This window comes from Abramis brama, assembly GCF_963993115.1.
Source record: "Abramis brama genome assembly, chromosome: 6".
In the NCBI taxonomy this organism is placed as follows: Eukaryota; Metazoa; Chordata; class Actinopteri; order Cypriniformes; family Leuciscidae; genus Abramis; species Abramis brama.
In genome coordinates, this window is record NC_139968.1 from 5,274,756 (window position 1) to 5,296,721 (window position 21,966).

At 39.4% G+C, this 21,966-nt stretch overlaps 1 protein-coding gene across 3 annotated transcripts in view; it reads right to left on the reverse strand.

Annotated features, from left to right (window-relative positions):
• The window catches only part of ip6k1 (inositol hexakisphosphate kinase 1), a 40,202-nt gene extending 19,585 nt beyond the window's left edge, over positions 1-20,617 (reverse strand). The window contains exons 1-3 of one of the 3 annotated variants that reach the window (XM_084117319.1): positions 10,091-10,373; positions 9,199-9,344; positions 1,630-2,023 (exon numbers count right to left, since the gene is read on the reverse strand). In XM_084117319.1, coding sequence (XP_083973445.1) covers positions 1,630-1,852 — 223 coding nt within the window. In that variant the 5' untranslated portion in view covers positions 1,853-2,023; positions 9,199-9,344; positions 10,091-10,373. Of the gene's footprint in view, positions 1-1,629; positions 2,024-9,198; positions 9,345-10,090; positions 10,416-19,720 lie in introns of those variants that run through there. The other 2 variants (XM_084117318.1, XM_084117317.1) reach the window with 2 other exon arrangements.
• Between the last annotated feature and the right edge of the window lie 1,349 nt (positions 20,618-21,966).

A 21,966-nucleotide genomic window follows, 5' to 3' on the forward strand; every position in this document is an offset into this window, starting at 1 on the left:
AGCTGAAATGTTCTAGTGGCTCATAATAGATCTTAAGACTCTGTCTTGACATAATGGCTGGTATGGGGTTAGAATTGTTGCATTATTCCAAATAAATAGATTGAGATTCACAAATTAATATAAAGTGATTAGGGATGCACCGATATGAAATACGATAACTGATAATTCTTTATATTTGAAAGCTGATAACCGATATATTGGCCAATAAATCTAAATCCAGATTTTTTTAAAATTATTTTTGAGAGCCTGATTACAAAAACAAAAGTCTCACCATTAAAATCCATGTCCTATACACATTACACACAATTATAATGATGTTCTCATTATAATTTTATGTATCCTATATGACAGACTTGCACTGCACATGTTGCACTGAACCATATTTTCCTTTTCAAAGTGATTCTAATCATGTTTCAAGCAGTTCAAACCCATCACGTTGAACAGCGCGCATCTGAAGTGTCTCAGCTCAAGGAAACAATCCAGTATTTATCAGCTTTAATATATCAGCCCAATTTTGACTCATTATTTAAATTTTGTTAATTTCGAGGAAAAAAATGATAACGTACCTTTAAGCGGAGGTGCTTTGAAGTGCATGAATTTGAAGAATCAACTAATTTAGCATGTTGTGTTCAGTGTGCTATTAAAACAGTTTGTGGGCCCTATCTTGCACCCAGCGCAATTGACTTTGTACACCGACGCATGTATCATCCCTATTTTGCACCCGACGCACAGCGGACTTTTCCCTCCACAGACGCACGTCGGTAAATTAGGGAATGAACTTGCGCTCCCGGGGCGGATCAGCGAAAAGAGGAGGCGTGATCCGGCGCAAACGTTCCCTGGTGCTATTTTGCAGTTTCAGAAAACAATTCCGCCACAGACCAGGAGAAACCTAGTCTAAAGTCAGTGGCGCGTTCAGATGCTATTTTGAGGGCGCATGCTTGGCCATAATGTAGCGTGTGCACAACACACACACACTTTGCCTCTCTCATCTACACACAGAAGCATCAGTTTTCATTTTTGCAAATCATACATAATTACAAGGAAAAATATTCCACACGAGGGAAATCATTGTTGTGTCCATGAAGATGTGAAAAATAGGCATAAATCTAGCTTACACATTTACCCAAATTATCATACGCCTGTTTAACCGAAGCTAATCTGGGTGTGTTTCTCCATCCCCAATGTCACTTCTCTGTGTTTTACGACCCTGACGAGAACGTCGGTCTCCTCGGCTGTGAACCGCTCCTGGCAAATCCGCCGTTATAATAGCAATCCGCCATGGAACAAGCGCGCCTGCTCTTAAAGGGAATGTGAGATGTCGCTCTGATTGGTTTATTTCACGTTACGCCCAAACCACACCTATGAGTAATGAAGCTACTTCAGACCAACACATTTTAGATTTGCGTCGGGCGCAAGAGTCATTTATCCCGCCGGTATAATAGCAACAGCGCCCGAGATCCGCCCACAAAGTTACTTGCGTTTCGCGTTTGATACTTGCGTTTCAGATCGTTAAAATAGGGCCCTAGAAGTGTGTGTGGAAAACAGTTACTGTGTCACAGTTTCAGCTCACTAAAACCAACAATAAAAAAACACTCAATCTAAGAAGAGTGCACAAATCCTCCATCTTACCTTTGTACTCCGGGGTGAACTCCTTCATCTCCGGGGGCAGGGACTCGTAAAACCGCTGCTCGCGGGCGATGAGTGGCTTGCAGACGGTGTGGTCATCATAACGCATCATGCTGGTGTGGCCGCCCACCTGGTGTATGAAGGGCTCCAGGGGAACCCCGTCGCGGCTGCCCGGCCCCTGGCTAGCGCTGTGCTTGCCCGCCTCCATCGTGTGCGGGACACACATGGCGTTTGAGCTGGGGGCATGGGCTCGGGCGCGCAGGCCTGGCGAGCGGGGGGTGCAAGGGGGCGGCTGAGAGCGCAGGCTGCCGCCGGGAGGGGGAGGAGCCAGCCCGCTGACACACCTGCCGACAGATCCCGCCTCAGGAGCGCTCGGAGCAGTCCTCCACGCGACCTTCTGGGGGACAGGAAGAGGAAGAACGAAATAAACACTGAGCCAAACATACTGGTGGAATCATCATGGTGAACGGGACTTGCTTGATGTGCGAGAACAGACCTCACTGGTTCCTGAGCAAGATTAAATGTGCTCGCGTGAACACCTTCTGTTTAGCGGTCGACTGATATCGATTTTTTTGATGGCCAATATCTAAAGCCAATATGATATATATGATATCACACTATTTAATTTAAATGTAGCAATAACACATCCATAACAATCGTTGAAATTAAATTTATATTTATTTTACATTATATTTACAAAATTAGAAATATGTCATTTAAAAACTAAATTACAGTACAGGTCAAAAGTTTGGAAACATTACGTTTTTTTATATTTTTGAAAGAAGTCTCTAATGCTTATCAAGGCTGCGTTTATTTGATCAAAAATACAGAAAAAAAACAGTAATATTGTGAAATATTATTACAACTTAAAATAAAAGTTTTCTATTTGAATATACTTTAAAAAATAATTTATTTCTGTGATGCAAAGCTGAATTTTCAGCATCATTACTCCAGTCTTCAGTGTCACATGACATCCAGTCTATCACATGATCCTTTAGAAATCATTCTAATATTCTGATTTATTATGAGTGTTGGAAACAGTTCTGCTGCCTAATATATTTGATGAATAAAAGGTTAAAAAGAACTGCATTTATTCAAAATAAAAAAATATTTTCTAATAATATAAATCTTCTTTACTATCACTTTTTATCAATTTAACACATCCTTGCTGAATAACAGTATTGATTTATTTCAAAAAAAGAAAGAAAGAAAATGACTGACCCCAAATTACTGACCAGTAGTGTATATTGTTGTTACAAAAGATTTCTATTTTTTTTTTAATTTGCTTCTTTTTTTAATTTGTATTTTTTTACTTTTTATTCATCAAAGTATCCTAAAAAAAGTATCACAGGTTATGAAAAAATATTAAGCAGCAGAACTGTTTCCAACTTTGATAATGAATCATCATATTATAATGATTTCTGAAGGATCATGTGATAGACTGGAGTAATGATGCTGAAAATTCAGCTTTGCATCACAGAAATAAATGATAATTTAAAGTATAATAAATTGAAAACCAATTATTTTAAATTGTAATAATATATCACAATATTACTTTTTTTTCTGTATTTTTGATCAAATAAATGCAGGCTTGATGAGCAGAAGAAACTTCTTTCAAAAACATTAAAAATAGTAATGTTTCCAAACTTTTGACCTGTACTGTATATGAAAAAAAACTGATTGAATTTAAAACAATTCTGTAAAATAAACAGATTCATACTTTAGATGACAACTTCTTGATTCTGTAATCCTACTATAGTAGGGCTGCGCAATATATCAAAATAAAAAAGATGTTGCGTAAAATTGGCCGATATATCAGTCTTGCCAATACTACTTCTTGTCTTATCTAATCTTTTAGTAGACAGGGAACTGCATACATTATTTAAATATGAATCAAACCGCACACCAGTCAACCAGCTAAAAAGAAAACAACCGAGGTTAAAACCTTCCATTACTGCACCTTGAGAGCGTTTCCCAGCATGCCGTGTAACACTACAAACACAGCTGGCATCTGCCTTTATTACATTAGTCCCATCAGCGCATAGACAAACACAGAGCGGCATCCATCTCCGACAATGTGTCCAATCTAATCCTCAACACCCCAACATGCCGCAGCACACGCGTTCAGCTCTCATTACAACAACACACACATAAATGCTTCACATGCCCGTTTGAAAATGTCTTTGAAGTCTTGATGGAAAGAGTCTGATGTCTCAGGACGGCTGAGCTGCTTCATTCCCGAATGCCTTCTGAACTAAGTCAAGTTAAACGATCCTCAGCTGAAGGATTGACCCAGCAGAACCCAAAGACGCATTCCAGGCATTAGCGATAAAACCCTGCTGGACATATTTGAGTGTGAATTCAGTATCATTTTGGAAGTGGAGGACAATTTTCTTGCACCTTCTAGAGACGTTCAATATGACATAAAGGGACTTCACCGCTGGCAAAATGGCTTTCAATAAAACCTGGCTTCCTATGTTGTAGAAAAGAGAGAGAAAAACCTGACTAGGGCCATCCTTAAAAATATTTTGGTTTGCAGTAACAGCAAAAAAAAAAGGAAAAAAGGGTCGGTAGGTAGGTCTATATTTTTATATATATAAAAAAGTATAATTTTTTTTCATTTTTCACCGATGTCTAGGGGCTGTTTACACCAGGCCACTTCATGCGTTTTCTCAGATCGGATTGCAATCTGATTTATCAAAACGATTCCATTTACACCTGGTTACATATACAAATGTGTGTTGTTGTTTTTTTGCGGATAAATCCGATCTTCAATTCCCGCTATATGCAGATTTAATGGAGTGCACGTCATCGAAAGCAACAGTTATGAGATACATTATTTTATTGATCATCAGCTAAAATTTCTGAATCAAAGCCCGCAATAAGAGAAAGCGGAAACAGCCCTGGTAAGATCATTTCGTTTCTTTACATTTAATGAAGATGATTGTGTGTTAAGCGTCTGCGACTTACTTTCACTCTGATTTGCGATAGCACGTTGATGCTCAGCTTCATCTGCGGCGATGCGTGTTGCAGTAGTGTCGTCATATCTGACTATAACATGACATATAGCCTATAACACGCTCTCACATGTTTATTTTTTAATAAACCATATTCAACAACATATAAAAATGAAATAATCCGTGAAAATGAAAATAAAAGTAAAGCCGCAGCCATCATTACCAAGCACGAACCATTGACAGTGAATGAAACGAAGCGAACTTAGCCTACAGGCCGTAGTGTGACATGCGTAAACCAATGGTGTAAACATAATCATAGATGACGCGCCACGGGTTTTTATTTAAAAGAAAGAATGTAGCTTATGTTTGTATGTAGGTCTAGGCAATTTATATTCACAATACTTAATAGGCTAACTAATATTATTTTATTGCATTTGTATTAGTTGTTTGAAGAGTTAAAAAAAAATCGGTCGGTCTTAACTTACAACCGGCAAGTCGGTCGGACTAAAAGGGGAAAAAAATAAATAATTGGGTCGGTACTAAATTGACAGGGTCGGTCGGGTTACGGCAAACAAGCATATTTTTAAGGATGGCCTAGAGAAGGTTGAGGTCTTCTCTTTTCCAAGTAGGTAGGAAAACTTCAACACCCATAATGCCCTGGCCATGTTGCCGTCCAAGGCCATTCCCACCAGTCTGCTATGGATACACTCACTAGAGTCCAACACCACCTTGCTTTAGTAGGAAGTTTACTTCTTAGCAAACTTTTTGTATTGTTTCCAGGTGCAAGGATTCAAAGAGTAAACGTTTAGCAGGAGTGAGTTACTGTCAGTCTCCAGTGAAGGATCCATCATACCTCTTAGCAAGTTCGACATTTCATTCGGTAACATTAGGCAGCTGTTTGATGATTGCGTTAGCTTACATGTGCATTAGCAATGCTTCTATCACTTGTTTCTGCTTCCTCTCCTGTGTTTTGATCAGGAGATTCTGTATGTGTAATAGCTCCCCTTCCCGTATAACAGTGAAAACATGGAAAAACATGGATGGCGGGAAAGTGTTGTCTTATAAAGAGTTAAAGAACCAGAGTGGAAGTTCATATATCAATGCTGAGTGATACTAGTATTGATCAATATTGATAATTAAGAAAAATTCTTTGTTTGATAATTAAATAACAATAAGAACACTCCAACAATTCCACCAGCAAACCTAAAAGCATTATCATAAAACAGAGACTCCAGGAATAGAGTCGTTTCTTGCTGGCCTACTAATAAGCTGCTAATTGGAAATGCTAGTCCTCATTACTGACTGAAGCCATGCAAGAAAAGTAGAACAATGCTGTCCGACGCCTCAGGCATCTCAGCAGGACACAAGGGAGAGCGACCCCATTTATAATACCTTTGTCTGGCTGCCACACACACTGAGGACGACAACTACAAGCCTGATCTGTCAGAGAAACACATATCATCTTGAGCCATGTGCTGTTTCAACCTGACTTTTCTCACATAAACTAGGCTAATGCCTCTGCTAGCCAGATTCATGATCAAAACATGCAGTGTAAAGCTTTGGGTTGATGATGTCCATATCTTGTGCTTAGACATGTGTAGGCTACATCTCCTCCTGGCGAGTCTCCTCATAAACACGGCTGTTCATGGGGGACTTCACCGCTGGCAAAATGGGCTTTCATTAAAACTCGGCTCCCTATGCAGTAGAAAACGCACCTCCTAGAGAAAACAGAGGATGAAGCTGCTGTCTTCCCACTCGCCAAATAGGTAGGAAAACTTCAACACCCATAATGCACTGGGCATGTGGGCGTCCAAGGCCATTCCCACCAGTCTACTATGGATACACTTACCAAACACTCTGGTAAAGAGTCTGACGTTGGAAAACACTGCGTCAGGATTGCGACGCGATCGGATTCCGGCATGTTACACATGTTAAGTGTTTTATTTCTCGACTGATTCGGCCCTATCACACTAGTTCTGCTAGTTTCAGCCCGACGCAGTTATCATTTTCACGTCTTACGCCATGTTGTTTAAATAGCAAATGCATTTGCACCAATTTGTGCGTCCATGGGCTGCTGGTCTGAAATGGCACAATATTTTTTTATGTTATTTAAACATTAATCTTTAATCATAAAATATGCATAACAACAAAATGCCAGGACTGGGACTGCGGCGACTGTGGCATATAAGCATAATAAAATCAGCAACATAAAATATCCCAGACTCTCGGCCCGCCCTGCTTCATACCACTGTAATGTTCATAAAACTTTAATACATAAGCTCATCCATGAACATGATTTCTGCCGAGTCCCGTCAGATTGCTTTCCATCAGCTGTGACAATCCCATGATCCTACGCTCATTCACAGCCTCAAGCTACGCCTTTGTTCTTGTTCTGAATAAGAGACATCTAGCAGCAAAACTTACAGTGAGACTTTAGATTAAGGAACAGTATTCACTATTAACTAGTTGCTTATTAGCATGCATATCACTAGCATTGGTTGTTTATTAGTTAAACTCTTAGTTAATACAGACTAATCAAGTGTTACCAAACTTACAATGTGCCTTTAAATGATTGTTCAGTGTGTAATGTGTACAGTAATAGGGGCTGTACTCACTAGTTAAATATTTCAGGGTCAAAGGAGGTCTATAATACCTTTAGATAGCCATCACATCCCGATTTGAAACTAGTTGGCTGTTCATAGGCACTCAGTTTTAAGTTGCATCCCATGTGATTTATTACTCTGGAGCCAGGAGAAAATGACTTTACACATAGTGACATAGTAGGCTAGGCTAAAAGATTACAATGTAAGCTCAGCTCGCACACTTTGAGGGTTTTTTGTTGTTGCACTAATTATTTAGTCCACAAGGTGGCAACACTGAACAAAAACAACAACAAACTACTGGAGACACAACAACAGCAGACACCAGCGTTGAGGAGCACTTGTGTGAGAGGATTAAGAGATTCACGGAACGAGTGCAAAGGCATTTTCACAGTGATAACAGTGATATTTGTGTGCACTATTAAATGTAGTATACTGTGAAAGGCTGTGCATTCGGCTGTGTGCATACTGTACACTAAGTGCTCGCGTCCAAACAGAAGTATAATTTGGGTTTTAAGGGTTATTGTTGGAAATCTCAGAAGCGAAGACCAGGAGACTTGGATGTACTGTATCTACAGTCATCAAGCCTGACTACGGCAGGCAAACACAGTGTGTCATAGGCATTCAGTGGGCAGTCCTTGACCTTACTGGCCTCACAGCCAGAGGTGGAACAGCTGAGAGAAGAGACCGCCAACTGTGAGATCCAACAGACCTTATATCCATCAAATGACCTAAAGCCTTGTGAGCACCACATGCCTGGATTCTGTAGAAGTACCACCTGGTCACCAGTGGCATCATGATCATATTGAATGCCCAATACAATCTATTTTACCTGAGATTAGCAAGTGATGTTTCGTAAGGATCAGCAGATCTTAAACATATTCTTGCATTTGCAATCCCACATTATTTTTAAGCTAGTGTGCTCCTAAACGATGACAAAACTCCCTTTTAGAAGATGTGCATTCAGAATGTACAGAGAGATTCCACCAACACGGATCCAGCATCTAGAAGGCATCAGCTTTCCAGTCCAATCAAATGCTCTCTACAATCCAGTAAACTCACGAAGGCTTGGCTGGAAACTTCCCAAACCTGCAGTTCAACATGGCAAATTATAATTCATTCAGAATTTACATTTTTGGGTGAACTCTCTCTAGCACAAGAAAACCAAACTCAGCAATATTTTCCTTTCAGTACAAGGGAACTCTGCTTGTCATGGCTGATCTGCCACATGTTGTTTAGAAGGAGACTCACAAACAACATTAATCTGCTCTTAAGACGAGCGACGTGCTTGAAAGTGGGCCGTCCCGCAGTAAATGAGATTTGCGCGGCTCGTCCGCTTACATCACTCGTCTCTGCATCAGTACACAAGCATCAGCTTTAGTGGCTATTTTAGGACTGAACTCTCATCTTCTGCTTTATTAGCCAAAACATGACGTTTCAAGGGCTGTGCACAATTCTTTAAATCAGCAAAACATGTCATTAATATAAAAGCATAAAGGTCAATTATACCCTAATTAAGAGATTATTAGACCTAGACATTGATCGGATAACCTTTTCAAGTATAGACTGTTCAAAACAAGTATAAGCTGCAAAACAACCGTCCCTGATCCCCCCCCCCCCCCACCCCCATCCCAAAGCTCGGCGCGGGACATATGATGATGCATTTATCTTTGGGGAAATTGAGTCATTTTATAGCTTTTCATATTCAAGGACTTTGTACTTTTAATGCGTTTTTGTCTAAACAAGTCAAGTGCAATTTGAGCAGTGGTAAAACTGTTGCTATTAGCTCTAGCTATTTGCCCGATGCAATCAATTTAGTTATTTTCGCAAAAATGAAGAGAGGGAAACTATTTTTGTTTGTTTGTTTAAAAGAGATGTTTGTAGAGCTTTATAACCAGACACACAATGCAGTTGAGCACCTTTTTAGCAGATTCAGTGCAGTGGAGGTCTGATGCTGTACAGATTCAGTGAACTATATGCCAGAACTGATGCACTATCTGCTCACACACACACACCTTGTGAGCTGGTGAAGTTGCAGCAGATCTGACCACAGTCTACAGGACGGGGTGGGTAATGTGTCATGCAAAATTCAGCACACATTTTTGGTGATGTTGGTTCCCTGATTTGCATCCAGTGACTCGGGCACTAAAACAAAGAGCGCCTGCAAACAAAAGCGCAATTCAGTCTTAGTGAAGATATATTTCCTTTATTTAGAGAAATAAAATTGACACACAAGTAATGAGCAATATTATCGATTTGACCGCACTGACATCATACGAGGACAACCAGACCGAAGTGAGCTGTATAATGACACATCTTCTGTATTCATATATAAGCTGCTGAACTCTTCTCTGTTGCAGAGCTGCAACATTAACACAGTTATTTCCCTTTATTACCGTGAAGCTGCTTTAACTGGTATTGGATAAAGCGCTACACATAAATGTCACACAGAACGTGCTTTTCCATTCCACTGCGCTACTTTCCCATCGTTTCTCAATGTAAACGCACTAGACAGACGCCTTTGACCATTGCGCTTGTTAAAATAAGTTCAACTTTTAAGAAATGTGTCTTGTTGTTGTTTTTGCTTCACTGACCTGCGTCTCGCATTTTTAAATGGCATATTTGAATGGCCACTTATACTTGCTTATTCTATTTATATTTAAATATTTAAGATGAGGGCATTTTTCACAGAATTCAGCATTAAGCAACCTTAGAGATGAATTATAAATCTTCAGTACCACCAAAAGGGTTTCGAACAAGTTTCCTGAACACAGCCCTGTCTGCCAATGAACATTAGTCGTTCAATCCAATCCAATCACATCTGATCACGCATGTATAACACTAGACACTCTCAGGGAGTAATAATAACATAGTCAGCCACTATTGTTCGATATAGCTTCTACTTACTGAATATGGGACTAGATCCAGAAGAAAAACTGAGGGTGCAGTTGTGTCCATTTAGGATCTGAGTCCAGTTTCGCCCATGCATGCATCGTCCTGCACGCCGTTGTTAAGACGCAATGGGATATTTCAGACAAACATATCACAGTACATCTCATTCCCAAACACACAGCAGCCGTTCAGTGTCTGGAAAAAAGACATCTCAAGGTCGGATCTGTTCTGACACAACGGTGGGAGTGGTTCAGGATGAGGACGCTCAATGGGGAGTCGACTGAGACGGAATGAAAGTGCGAGACAGACACAAGGAAAGACAGGTGACCCTCCTAATCTCCTTTGAATGTCCACCTGGGTGTTTGAGGCAGGGCTGGGCAGATTACACCGACTGCATGCCATCATACGGTTAATTTTAGCCCTCGACATGACTGGATTACAAGGACAAAGTATGAATCAGGGTTGCCATCAAAGGCTGGGAAGATTATTATGGTGCTAAAGGAGGCATGAGGGATCAGATCCAGATTAGATTTGGGAAATATGATGCCAAAGAAGCCACAATTACCATGCAAAGATCTGGTGTTTAATGTGAAGGATCACTGAATGGGCCAGTTGGACCAACTGTGTGCAAGTTACAACTTAGCCTAGTTTTGATGTGAAGGAGCACAAAGTTACAGCTTACGCTCTACTAAATGCGTGGATAATATAAACCAATAAGTACTGGATTATTTCCTTCAGATGCGCACTGTTCAACATGATGGTTTTTAATTGCTTGAAATATGATTGGAATGAATCACTTTGAAAAGGAAAATATGGTTCAGTGCAACATGTGCAGCTCAAGTCCGTCATATAGGCCACATAAAATTATAATGAGAACATTACAGTAAAAGACTGTTGTGAATTACTTGTGTGCCTGTTTTAGCGCGTTGTTGTGAGAATAGTGGATCCACAACGGAGTTACACCTTCATGACTAGCAGAGTCAAGTTGTATTTATCACATATAGGATGCCTTTGGTTAATTAGGCTAATGCGGTAATAAAGCGGTGGGTGATCATCTTTAGCTTCAGCTCAAACAGCAGTGCACAACATTAATAACTATGAGACGGTCAGAAAACATTATAAAGAGAACACTATAGTAATAAAACGCTGTGAATTCTTTGGTTTAGTTTCTGCGTTTCAATGTGTTGTTACGGTAAGAGCGCATCCACAACAGGAGTTACACATTCTGACTCGCACGCAACTTAGCTCAAGTTCACTTGTGCATCGCATCATTTTGTGCAGATATAAGTTGTAATATTAAGTTTATGTTGTATATAAATATATGATTAATCTCATTAGGATGCGTTGCGGAAATCACAGGGCCCTACATAAGGTTATTGCATCACACCAGGGGTCGTTTGCACCGTCTGAGACTAAATCTTACACTTAATCAAAGGTAGTGTAAAGTGAAAAGTCTTGACTTGTTTGGACAAGATTAGTTTTATGTCTGTGAATTTATTTTGAATTAATGTAGACATGAACTTCAATGTTTATGGTTAATTTATGCAACGTATTAAGAATCTGTCATTTGCTGTAGGCTTATTTGTAGCTCGCTCACACTTTTAATAAGCAGGGACAATAAATACTATTTACATGCTGAGGATGTTTGTGTTGTAAGAATGTGAAGAGTTCTGTACTCTGACTTGTAACGTTTACGAATTGAAATCAGATGGCTTCACTTCACATGATGTCATGAGCAGCTCAGTTCTTTATTATTAGCAAAGTTTGTAAGCATTGTGACTGGCAGCTTAAATATAGCGGCGGTAGAGCGTGTCAGCGTGGACGTGCATCACCCAGGCTGGCCGCAGTTGTGCCTGCTGGTAGTTTTAGTAGGTGCAACAGGTGTGCATTTTAATCAGAAGGCACGAGGGAGTGTAGAGCTTACATCCAACTTTAACACATCCGGCTGGAGCAACCGGCCCCAGGGGAGCACTTCCCAAAACACCCCAACCTAAAGTAGATCAGAGAGACCATTGGTGCCAATATTCTCTATAATCTATCTGAACTCATGATAGTTTTGAGGAATGCAGTCGGTAGTGGAATCTGTAGTACCTCTTAAGAAGGCCCTGCATATGAGTGTGTGTAAAAATAGCCCTACGTGTCATTGACATATCGCTGTCTTAAGGCCAAATTACACAGGATGCAGGTCAGGAGTGAATTTGCGGGTGTAGGTGCCACATGCATTTTAATATTTAACTTGTATTATTATATACAAAGTCAATGCTTTGCAAAATTTTCCACCAAAGTAAAAGCTTGACAGTTTTAACTCTTGTTAAACCCTCATGCTTTTTATTTTGGTGGAAAACTGCATGTGATGTGGACTGAGACACTATCACATATACAAAGAGGTTTAAATCCACTTTAAAGTTTAGGTAAAAGTCAATGCAAAGACTGGAGGGCTGGAGCTCTTCATTTTGTGCACCAGACTGATTGGATATAACAAGGTCCATCCCCAATAGTCTGACAGAATCCTGTGGGAAACACTCTTAACCTACATTAGTTGTGGAGTGTACAATGTAGTATGTGAGTTAGCCTACTTAGCTCTAAAGAAGATGGCAGAATGCACTTTTTGTACCTGATGGTACATTTAAATTAGGGCTGTCAAAAATAATGCATTTATGTCATGTAACATGTTAGAAAAATCGTGTTTCGAGCTCCGTCTGACAGCCTGTTTTTGATTCTTTGATTCTGAGTAATGTGCAGAAATGAGTGTTAATACTTGCTATACTGACATTGTATAATGAACAAATTGATACCAAATGTCGTTGGAAACAGTCTGTTAGTGTGTTCAGTTCAGTCTTAGAGTGTTTCAGATAGTCCCCGGCATTAGCAACTAGCTGACACATTTTACAGACGGTTTCCAATGACTGGAGCAGATTTTAAACAACATGAGTCCATGTTTTACTGAGTCCAGTAATATCCAGTTTAAAGTCACTGTCCATTATAACACCCAGGTTTTCAACACTGGGCTTCACATGTGATTTTATAGCACCCCAGATCCAAATAAGGGGCTCACAGGCGTTGCCAGGTCCAAATACCATGACTTCTGTTTCCCTTCATTGAACTTTAAAAAGGTGAGGCCATCCAGGCTCTAACATCCTCAAGCAGTCCAACAGTGGTGCTATGGGGTTTGAATCTTTCCGTTTCAAAGGCACATAAAGTTGAAACGAGATGCCATATTTCCTAAAAATAGACCCTAACGGTAGTAGCATATAATGAGAATAGAATAGGCCCAAGAATGAAACCCTGAGGGACTCCATATGACAGAGATGCCGAGGATGACACAAAATCCCCAAAGCGGACTGATAAACGTCTGTCAGACAGGTAAGATCTAAACCACCCCAACCTTAATGCCAACACAATGCTCCAAAGGAGAAATCAGGATGTTATGGTCTACATAGGGTCAAATGCAGGCGTAAGATCCAGGAGCATGAGAACAACACAATCGCCTGAGTCAGTGGCTCGTAACAGGTCATTAAAAACTTTTAACAGGGCTGTTTCTGTGATTTAAAACCAGATTGAAACACTTTTTTGCAAACCATGTTGATTTAAAAATGATTGCAACTGTGTAAAAACAACTTTCTCTAATATTTTGGAAAGGAATGGAAGTTTTGAGATTTTTTAGCAAGAGTAGAGGTCAATGCAACACTATTGCATGTTTAAATGTTGAGGTAAAACTCCTGAGGCAAGACCATTTATAATTTCTTAAATTTTGGGTTCAAGGGTTTCAAAAACCTAAAATGGGGAGAAACGATGTCTATGCAGCGGGCAGATGATTTCATTTTAACAATGATATCTAAAAAAAGAGACTCAAACTGGTGAAAACAGCAGAGCACACAGTGGTGATAGATGGATCTGCAGAGGGACGAGAGATGTGTGATGCTCTAACTGCAGAAACATTGTCAACAAAAAATTAAGAAGTTTTCACACATCTCAACAGAAAACTCCAGACAAGTTGATTGAGGAGTGTTAAAAGCAGAATAGCACTGAAGAAGAACACAAGGCGTGTGTGAGTTGTTAGAACTAATATCTGAGAAGTACTCAGACTTTTCAGTTTTGACAGTCTTTTGATATTTGAGCAAGCTATCTTTTAAAATGCCAATAGATACCTGTGACCTGTCTTTCAGCTCTCCTACACTCATGTCTTACAGCACGAGTGGTGTCATTCAGCTGTTGATTTACCACCAATAATCCTAAGCGGGGCAACAGAATGTTATGGCAGGTAGAATTAAACAATGAAGTTAACTCCTCAGTATTAAGACAAGGCGAGGACACTGAATAATCCTCATCAATACTATTAAAAGCATCAGAAAACAGTTCAAGGGTTAAAGGGCTAAAGTAACGACAATGACGAGCTGGGACACTTGGTTTAGGATTACAAGAAAGATAAACTTAATAATACAGGCATGTGGTCAGAGAAGGTAGCATCAAATACTTCAATATTACAAACAGGTAGTCCACATAATAAAACCAGATCTAATGTGTGTCCATGCTCATGTGTGTCCATGCTCATGTGTGTCCATGCTCATGTGTGTCCATGCTCACGTGCAGGGCTAGTACAAACTGTACCAAGTTTGCGAGATCTAAAAAATCTTTGACCAATGGCTTAGAGGGACAACAAATCTCCAACTATTAAAACCCTATCATATTTTGGCATAATTCCAGCCAAAAAAAACCCGGAAAAGTCATCAATAAAATCTTTAAGGGTGGAAGATAAATCACACCACTGGATAAAGTCGATCCAGAGTATGAGTAAGACGGCAAATGCCGCAGTTAAACCGTTCTCTGAAGAAAGTCGCAACTCCTCCTCTTCGCCCAGTAGATCTCGGAGAACTGAAACATGTACAGTCCAGCTGTAAAACCTCTGGAAAAGAGCTTGACTCACCAACACTCATCCAGGTTTCAGTCACACATAGTAGATCCGGGCTATTGGAGGTGAAAAAGTCTTTCAAATAAACGTTTTATTGGTTAGCGATCCAGCGTTTACTATGGCTATCCTGACTGGAACCGGGTCTTTTACTGTCGAGGGCTCCTGGTCCAGAGTCCGAATGCAAGAAGCAATCACTCCAACCTTTTCGGGAGGCGAGGTGACCTGGAACTCCTCATCCGAGCCGAGCACCGGTACGTGACACGCAGCAACACGATCCCATTCATTCCAATGGAGCGCTGGCGACTTCCGGCGTCACGAGCGACAGTGATCGTGGGCGACAGAATGTGTGTCAAGCGACGCGAGACGCGCGACAAAAGTTCAGAAATTTAAACTTTAAGCAAATGAGAAGCGATTTTCATGAGCGACAACTAATAGGAAAGAAGACTTTCAGTGGAGCTCACGTCACCGTCTCGAGTGCAGGCGAGAAGAGTTCGAGGGCGATTTCACTGCTTTATATGATTTGACTGTAACCACACACACACTGTAAAAAAAGAAAAGTTGACTTAACTTAAAATTATAAGGCAACTTGCTGCACAGATTTTTTGAGTTGACTCAACTAACAGAGTCAACTCAACTATAGAGATGTTTTAGTTGAGTCAACTCAAAAAAATCTGTGCAGCAAGTTGCCTTATAATTTTAAGTTAAGTCAACTTTTCTTTTTTTACAGTGCATGGATATAATAAAATGATGCATGGAAAAGAAACTGTCCACAGTCTCAGTGAGATAATTCATACATTTATAGTTCGAGTGTTGTAATTTTATGATGCAAGTTTAGCACTGCTGCAGTTCATTTTACAGTTTCCCCTGCATTATGTTGACTATTAGGGACAAGAAAATGTATTGTTTGTCAAATTTGAATGACGTTTTAGTGATTTATGACAGTATGAGTGAGTTTAATTTGTTGATTAATCGATCAGTAATATAGTAAATGATTTAATCCACTGAACACTGCTGTGGTAATATAAAAACACTCTCCCATACTGATTCTTTTAATTCTTTTGAGCCAAATTCCAAGTGAAATTAAAATTATATAGTTGTATATATCACTTGTGATGGCATTTTGTATATAACATGAGAGCGACAGCACTACGAACGCCCACAAGAGACAAGACGATAAAGTCGCTGGCGGTGTGAACGGGGCTTTAGGTTCACCAACCTGAAGTTTGAAAAACTAGCCTACTTCAATTGGGCAACTCTGTAAAAGCGGCTAGAGGCCAGTGGCAGCGATTACTGAAACCCTGATGTAATGACCTGTGGGACGAGTGCCTGCAAACACACACTCCAGACGGCTCTGGAGCCGAGCCATAAAACACAATTAAGCAGAGAGAATGCAAGTCTTGAATATCTGAAAGCTTGTCCACCTGATGCAGAAGCATTGGTCGTTTGATTTCAGGGGCACAGCGGATTAAGCAGATAATCAAACATCATGGTCATGGAAAATACGACACTGTGTAATGCGCTGGCTTCATCTATTCACGGGTCGACACAAACATGTGGGCTGAAGGTACTGCAGTGCTCTACAGGAGGGCCTTCCACCCAGCACGACCAAACCTTTGCAGATGATCCAGAACGAGCACCAAGAGCGATAACTATGCGATTAACTTCTCCGCAATGTCGACTGCCATTTTAAATGCGCGAGCCCTTAAATTAGAATGGATTCTGATTGGCTGTCAGTGTTTTATCGTTCAACAGCTGGGAAATAAATCTTTCCAAAAGTGATCCCAACGATATCGTTTCTCTATATCATTATCGTTATAGCTGTGGTGTGAACTCTGCGATTCTTTAATATTGAGAACGATTTTTTAAACTGTATCTTTATCGTTATCTTTATAGTTATTGTCCTTGGTGTGAACGGGCCTTAAAGGTCCCGTATTATGCCCCTTTTCACAAGATGTAAAATAAGTCTCTGATGTCCCCAGAGTGTGTATGTGAAGTTTCAGCTCAAAATACCCAACAGATCATTTTTTACAGCATGTTTAAATTGTCATTTTTTGGGGCTCAGAAAAACGCGCTGTTTTAGTGTGTGCCCTTTAAATGCAAATGAGCTGCTGCTGGACGACCCAGGGGGCGGAGCTTCATGAGCTCGCGCTCAGTCTCTCAGGACAATTTAATCTCACGGAATGATGATAATATCAGAAACTCTCAGTAACGGTGTTCATTTCGAGTCGGACAATAATGCCTACAGAGTCAGAGTGCTGTATAGAGATGGAACAGGTATAGTTTAGTAGTTTAATTACGGTTATTATAACGTATTTGTCATCTGCTTGTATGTATCCATTATTTATTAATAGCCTACAAGTCTGCTGTCTGAATGATGATCAAACATATACTGATGAGTTTAATAAAGTTTATTGTACATCACACAAAAGATGAAGCGTCAGTTTTACTTCAGAAAATCACCATAAGAGCTGAGTAAACACAGTAAGTTATAAGAAGTGCGCAAGTACATAAATGAATTTCAGTAGAGTTGAGGGAGCATTCCTGTGGGCGGAGGTTAAAAAAACGGTTCTAGTGACGTCATTAAAGAAGGAAGTAGAGGGATGTAGTCCAAACGGGCCGTTCGATGTAGGCGACTTCTGTTAAATAAAATATCTCGCTTGGCATTGAACTTTGAGCTTTATAATTTTACAGATATTATTTATACTCTAACAACAACATTACACACTAACTAAAGTTTGAAACATGGGATCACGAAGAACGGGACCTTTAACCTCACCCCTCCTGATCTCACTCCACTGCCTCCTAGTGGACAGAATCAAATGTAAAGTTCTAAGGCTGGCTTTCAGGACCGCCACTGGAACAGCTCCTCAACCCACTGCTAATGTCTCTCTCTCCAGAACCTTCACTCTCTCTGTTCCTCTCCGGTGAACGAGTGCCAACCTCCACAAGAACTGCTGAGAACATCACATCTGTCAAGAAGCTGAAGGAGCACCTCCTCCACAAGCATTTAATGACCTCACCCTCGCAAAACAATGCACTTACAGCACACACACACACACACACACACACACACACACACACACACACACATCCGCATTTCTTCTCCTCTCTTGCCGGTTTTCGGATCTAGTTGTCTCAAGATTGTTTAACGCTGCTCAAAGGTGGCATTAATGCATTTACACAGCAAAAACAGTTAACTTGATACTAAAGGCTAATTTAACTAATTTAGTCTGGCTTTTATCCGGCACTGCGTCTTTACACTGAATTATGAGCACAGACCAGCCTTAAATCGGCTGTGTAATAAACCTGGCTACCGCGATTGTTGACTCCTTGATGAATGCTTTGTTCTTAGTTGTTCTTAGCTTTGGATAAAAGCGTCTGCTAAATGCATAAATGTAAATGTTGAGCAGCAAATCAGCATACTAGAAAGATTGAAGGACCATGTGACACTGAAGACTGGAGTAATGATGCTGAAAATTCAGCTTTGATCACAGGAATAACGTACAGTTTAATATATTAAATTACAGTTCTTTTCAATTGTGATAATATTTCACGATATTACTGTATTATTTGACCAAATAGCCTAAATGCCGCCTTGGATGAGCAGATACTTTCAAAAATATGAATTAGGCCTATTACAATGTTTTGACCATTAGTATATCATGCTGTATGCTGTACTGTGATAAAGTTTCTGTGAGATCCGATGGGATTTTAGTTAGCCTATACTAACCAGACCCTAACCAGCACATCACCTACTGTACGTTTACATGCAACTAAACTAAACTAAACTAACCACACCTCAACTAGACGAGCCACATCTCAGGTTACAGGTGATGCTGGCCATGTCATGACCTGAAGGTTTAGAATTTTACACTCCACATATCAGATTTCTAGATATTTGACTGATTGTCTTGTATAGGATCAATAATGCAGGACCAATGATAGAAACTGGCTTGTTTCATCTGACGTGCTTTTAACTGAATACAGTAAGATCTCGATTTCTGAGCATCATGTAAATATGTGGCTATTGCGTTCAGTTTTAATAAAACTCAAATGTAACTGTCCAATAGTGACATTATTTCAGGTAAAACAATAATGCAAGGTGTCAACATCAGCACCAGTTTGAAGGTCTTACAGGCTTTATCTGAAATGTCCTTGAAAGACTGCAAAACCAGAAAAAATCAAAACAAACATCTCCAAGGAATTGCGCTCAAAATAGCAAACATTAATCGGCAATTAAGTGTGTGTCGACCGTTAAAAACGACCATCAAGCTAATCCCAGCTCATGTGCATTTAGCAACCTTATATTTGAGACAAACATGACATCAAAACACACACTGACACGCATAAACACACACGCAACTTTACACGCAGAGATGAAGTCACGTTTCTACTCCAATGTGAGGCTTATGTAATGATCCATCTAGTGCTCATATGCCCATCATCAACATAATCATCTATTATTACAGACACAAGGATGATGACATATAACAAAACGACATATAAAAAGAATAGACTATATCCAAAAATAAACTCAAAACCGTTGTATGTTATTATGGCAGTGACCTTTAACAAACAACATGTAATAACATCATCATACATGTGCTAATCACGCATTACATCCATAAATAAGTAATTTACCTAGCCTAAGTTACTCAAAAATCGACAACTGCAATTATAAACCAAACAGATAATGACAGGAAACGAGCATGAGGTCATTATATTTATGTACATACCTGATGTCAATTTCACCTCAAGGAAAGGAAAGCCCTCTTGTTTATAAGTTACCTCTTCCTTCTTTCACGACGATTTGATATATGTCCGTATGAATACACGAGTAAATAAATAGGTAACGTTAGGCTAAATGTTTTGGTTTAAAATCCTCCTGATGTCCTTCGTGTTAGCACAACGGCTAATGTCTTCAGATGTGTTCAACAAGACCGATGTATAATGATCTGACTACACTGTCCACTGATCATCTGTATTTCAAAACAATAAATACATGCCTGACAACAATGTTAAGATTTCAAGTACAGTTTTACTATTTTATCCGCTAAACCCTTTTTCACTCGTCTAGTGTGTGGATGCTAAAGCTAACACACACACAAAAATAGCTCACAAACCTGTTAAAAAAAATAAACAGTATATTTAAAAAATAATAATACTTGAAATAAGGAGCTGAGAAAACATTAACTGGCTTATTTAGTTAAGTTTAAATGCTGAATAAATTGCCAGATATTTATAGCGGTTATGATCTCATGTCGTCCGTGCAGCTCTGATGGCTAATCCTGAGAAATTAAATATTTCATCTAGCAAATAAAACAATAAAAATATCGATTTGCCCCTTAATCTTTATCATACCCTGCTTTATCTGTCACTTACAAATAATTTATATATTAATATTTAAGGGACTCTTTTTTTCTTTTCTATTCAATTATAACAAACCTCATCAAATAAAGGTGCAATATCGTCTTATAAACACTAACTAATTAATATTTCCGACTATCTAGTGCGTTATTCGCACGTTCAGCCTTTTTCTAGCTCAAACACGCAGTGAGTGTGTGCAGCGCCTGAGAGACTGAAATAGCAGAACACACACACACACACACACACACACACACACAGACTCCAGCAACAGCATCATATACTGCCATCTACTGACACACAACCACCTCTGGCAAGAACTTTAGAATTGCCATCGTCATCGTAAATATTTACACATACATACACGTTTACGGACATATACACGCAAAATAAATGAATAGTAATAAGATAACTAAGAGGCTCTAGAGACAAAAGTATGTTAAGTGGGGGAAGCAGTTCTCCTTAATATTTGTGTAATTACAGTCCCTTTCACATGTTTATATAAAATCTGAGGTGTAATTTAGGGTGTGATCTCTGTCTGTGTTATATATGATGAGTCTGAACTCTTAGCTCAGGCTCTGTCACTGTGCTGAGGTGTGTGTGACCCAATACATTCATATTTACTTTGCCAGGATGTTACTTTTATCCGGTGATTTAATTCAAACATTTTGGAGAGTCTGTTTAGAGCTTCAAGTGTGTTCAGTCTTTTACAATTAATGTGCAACATTCTAATAATTTCCTAATGTGCACTTTTTCTCTGACAGCAGAGAAACATTGTTTGCAGAAGAAATGGGAGTGAAAAAAAGTTTTGTTTTTGCACTTTTAAGGGTAACACACATGCTAAAGTTTAAACAACTCATCCTTATTAAGTTACAATAACATATTTTGCCAGTTGACATGGTTTTGTCATAATACAGAAGGGAACAAACAGAAGTGAGTTAAAGGGGTGGTATAATGCCCTTTTCACAAGATGTAAAATAAGTCTCTGATGTCCCCAGAGTGTGTGTGTGAAGTTTTAGCTCAAAACACCCCACAGATATTTTTATATAGCATGTTAAAATTGTAAATTTTTTGGGTGAGCAAAAACGCAGCGTTTTGTGTCTGTTCCTTTAAATGCAAATGAGCTGCTGCTCCCGGCACAGGGGGCGGAGCTTCAACAGCTTGTGTCTTTTTACCTCACATGCACTGAAAATTTCAAAAACTTTAAGCCTTTTTTTGTTCAAACCGGAGTCAGACAACGATGGAGTATGGAAGTTTGAGCATTGACTTATAGATTTAATTATGACAGGTTTATACTGGGTTGATAATGAAAATTAAAAATCAAATCCGAATGAGGAAATGAAATTGCATTTGAGCATTTGATTTATCATTTGTGCAGCCATTTTGAGAGTTTGATTTATTATTTATTATTTAATATTTTGACCATTTTATTTATCATTTGAACAGTTGTTTTGAGACTTTGATTTATTATTTGATTTTTTTTTAGCATTTTCATTTTAATTTTAATAACGTTAGGAAAAAACTTCCATAATGGAGAGACTCTAGAAGAAGTGACAACATGTAGAAGCAACAGGACATTTCTGAATGGTTAGTTGGTGAATTTATGTAGCTTATTTGT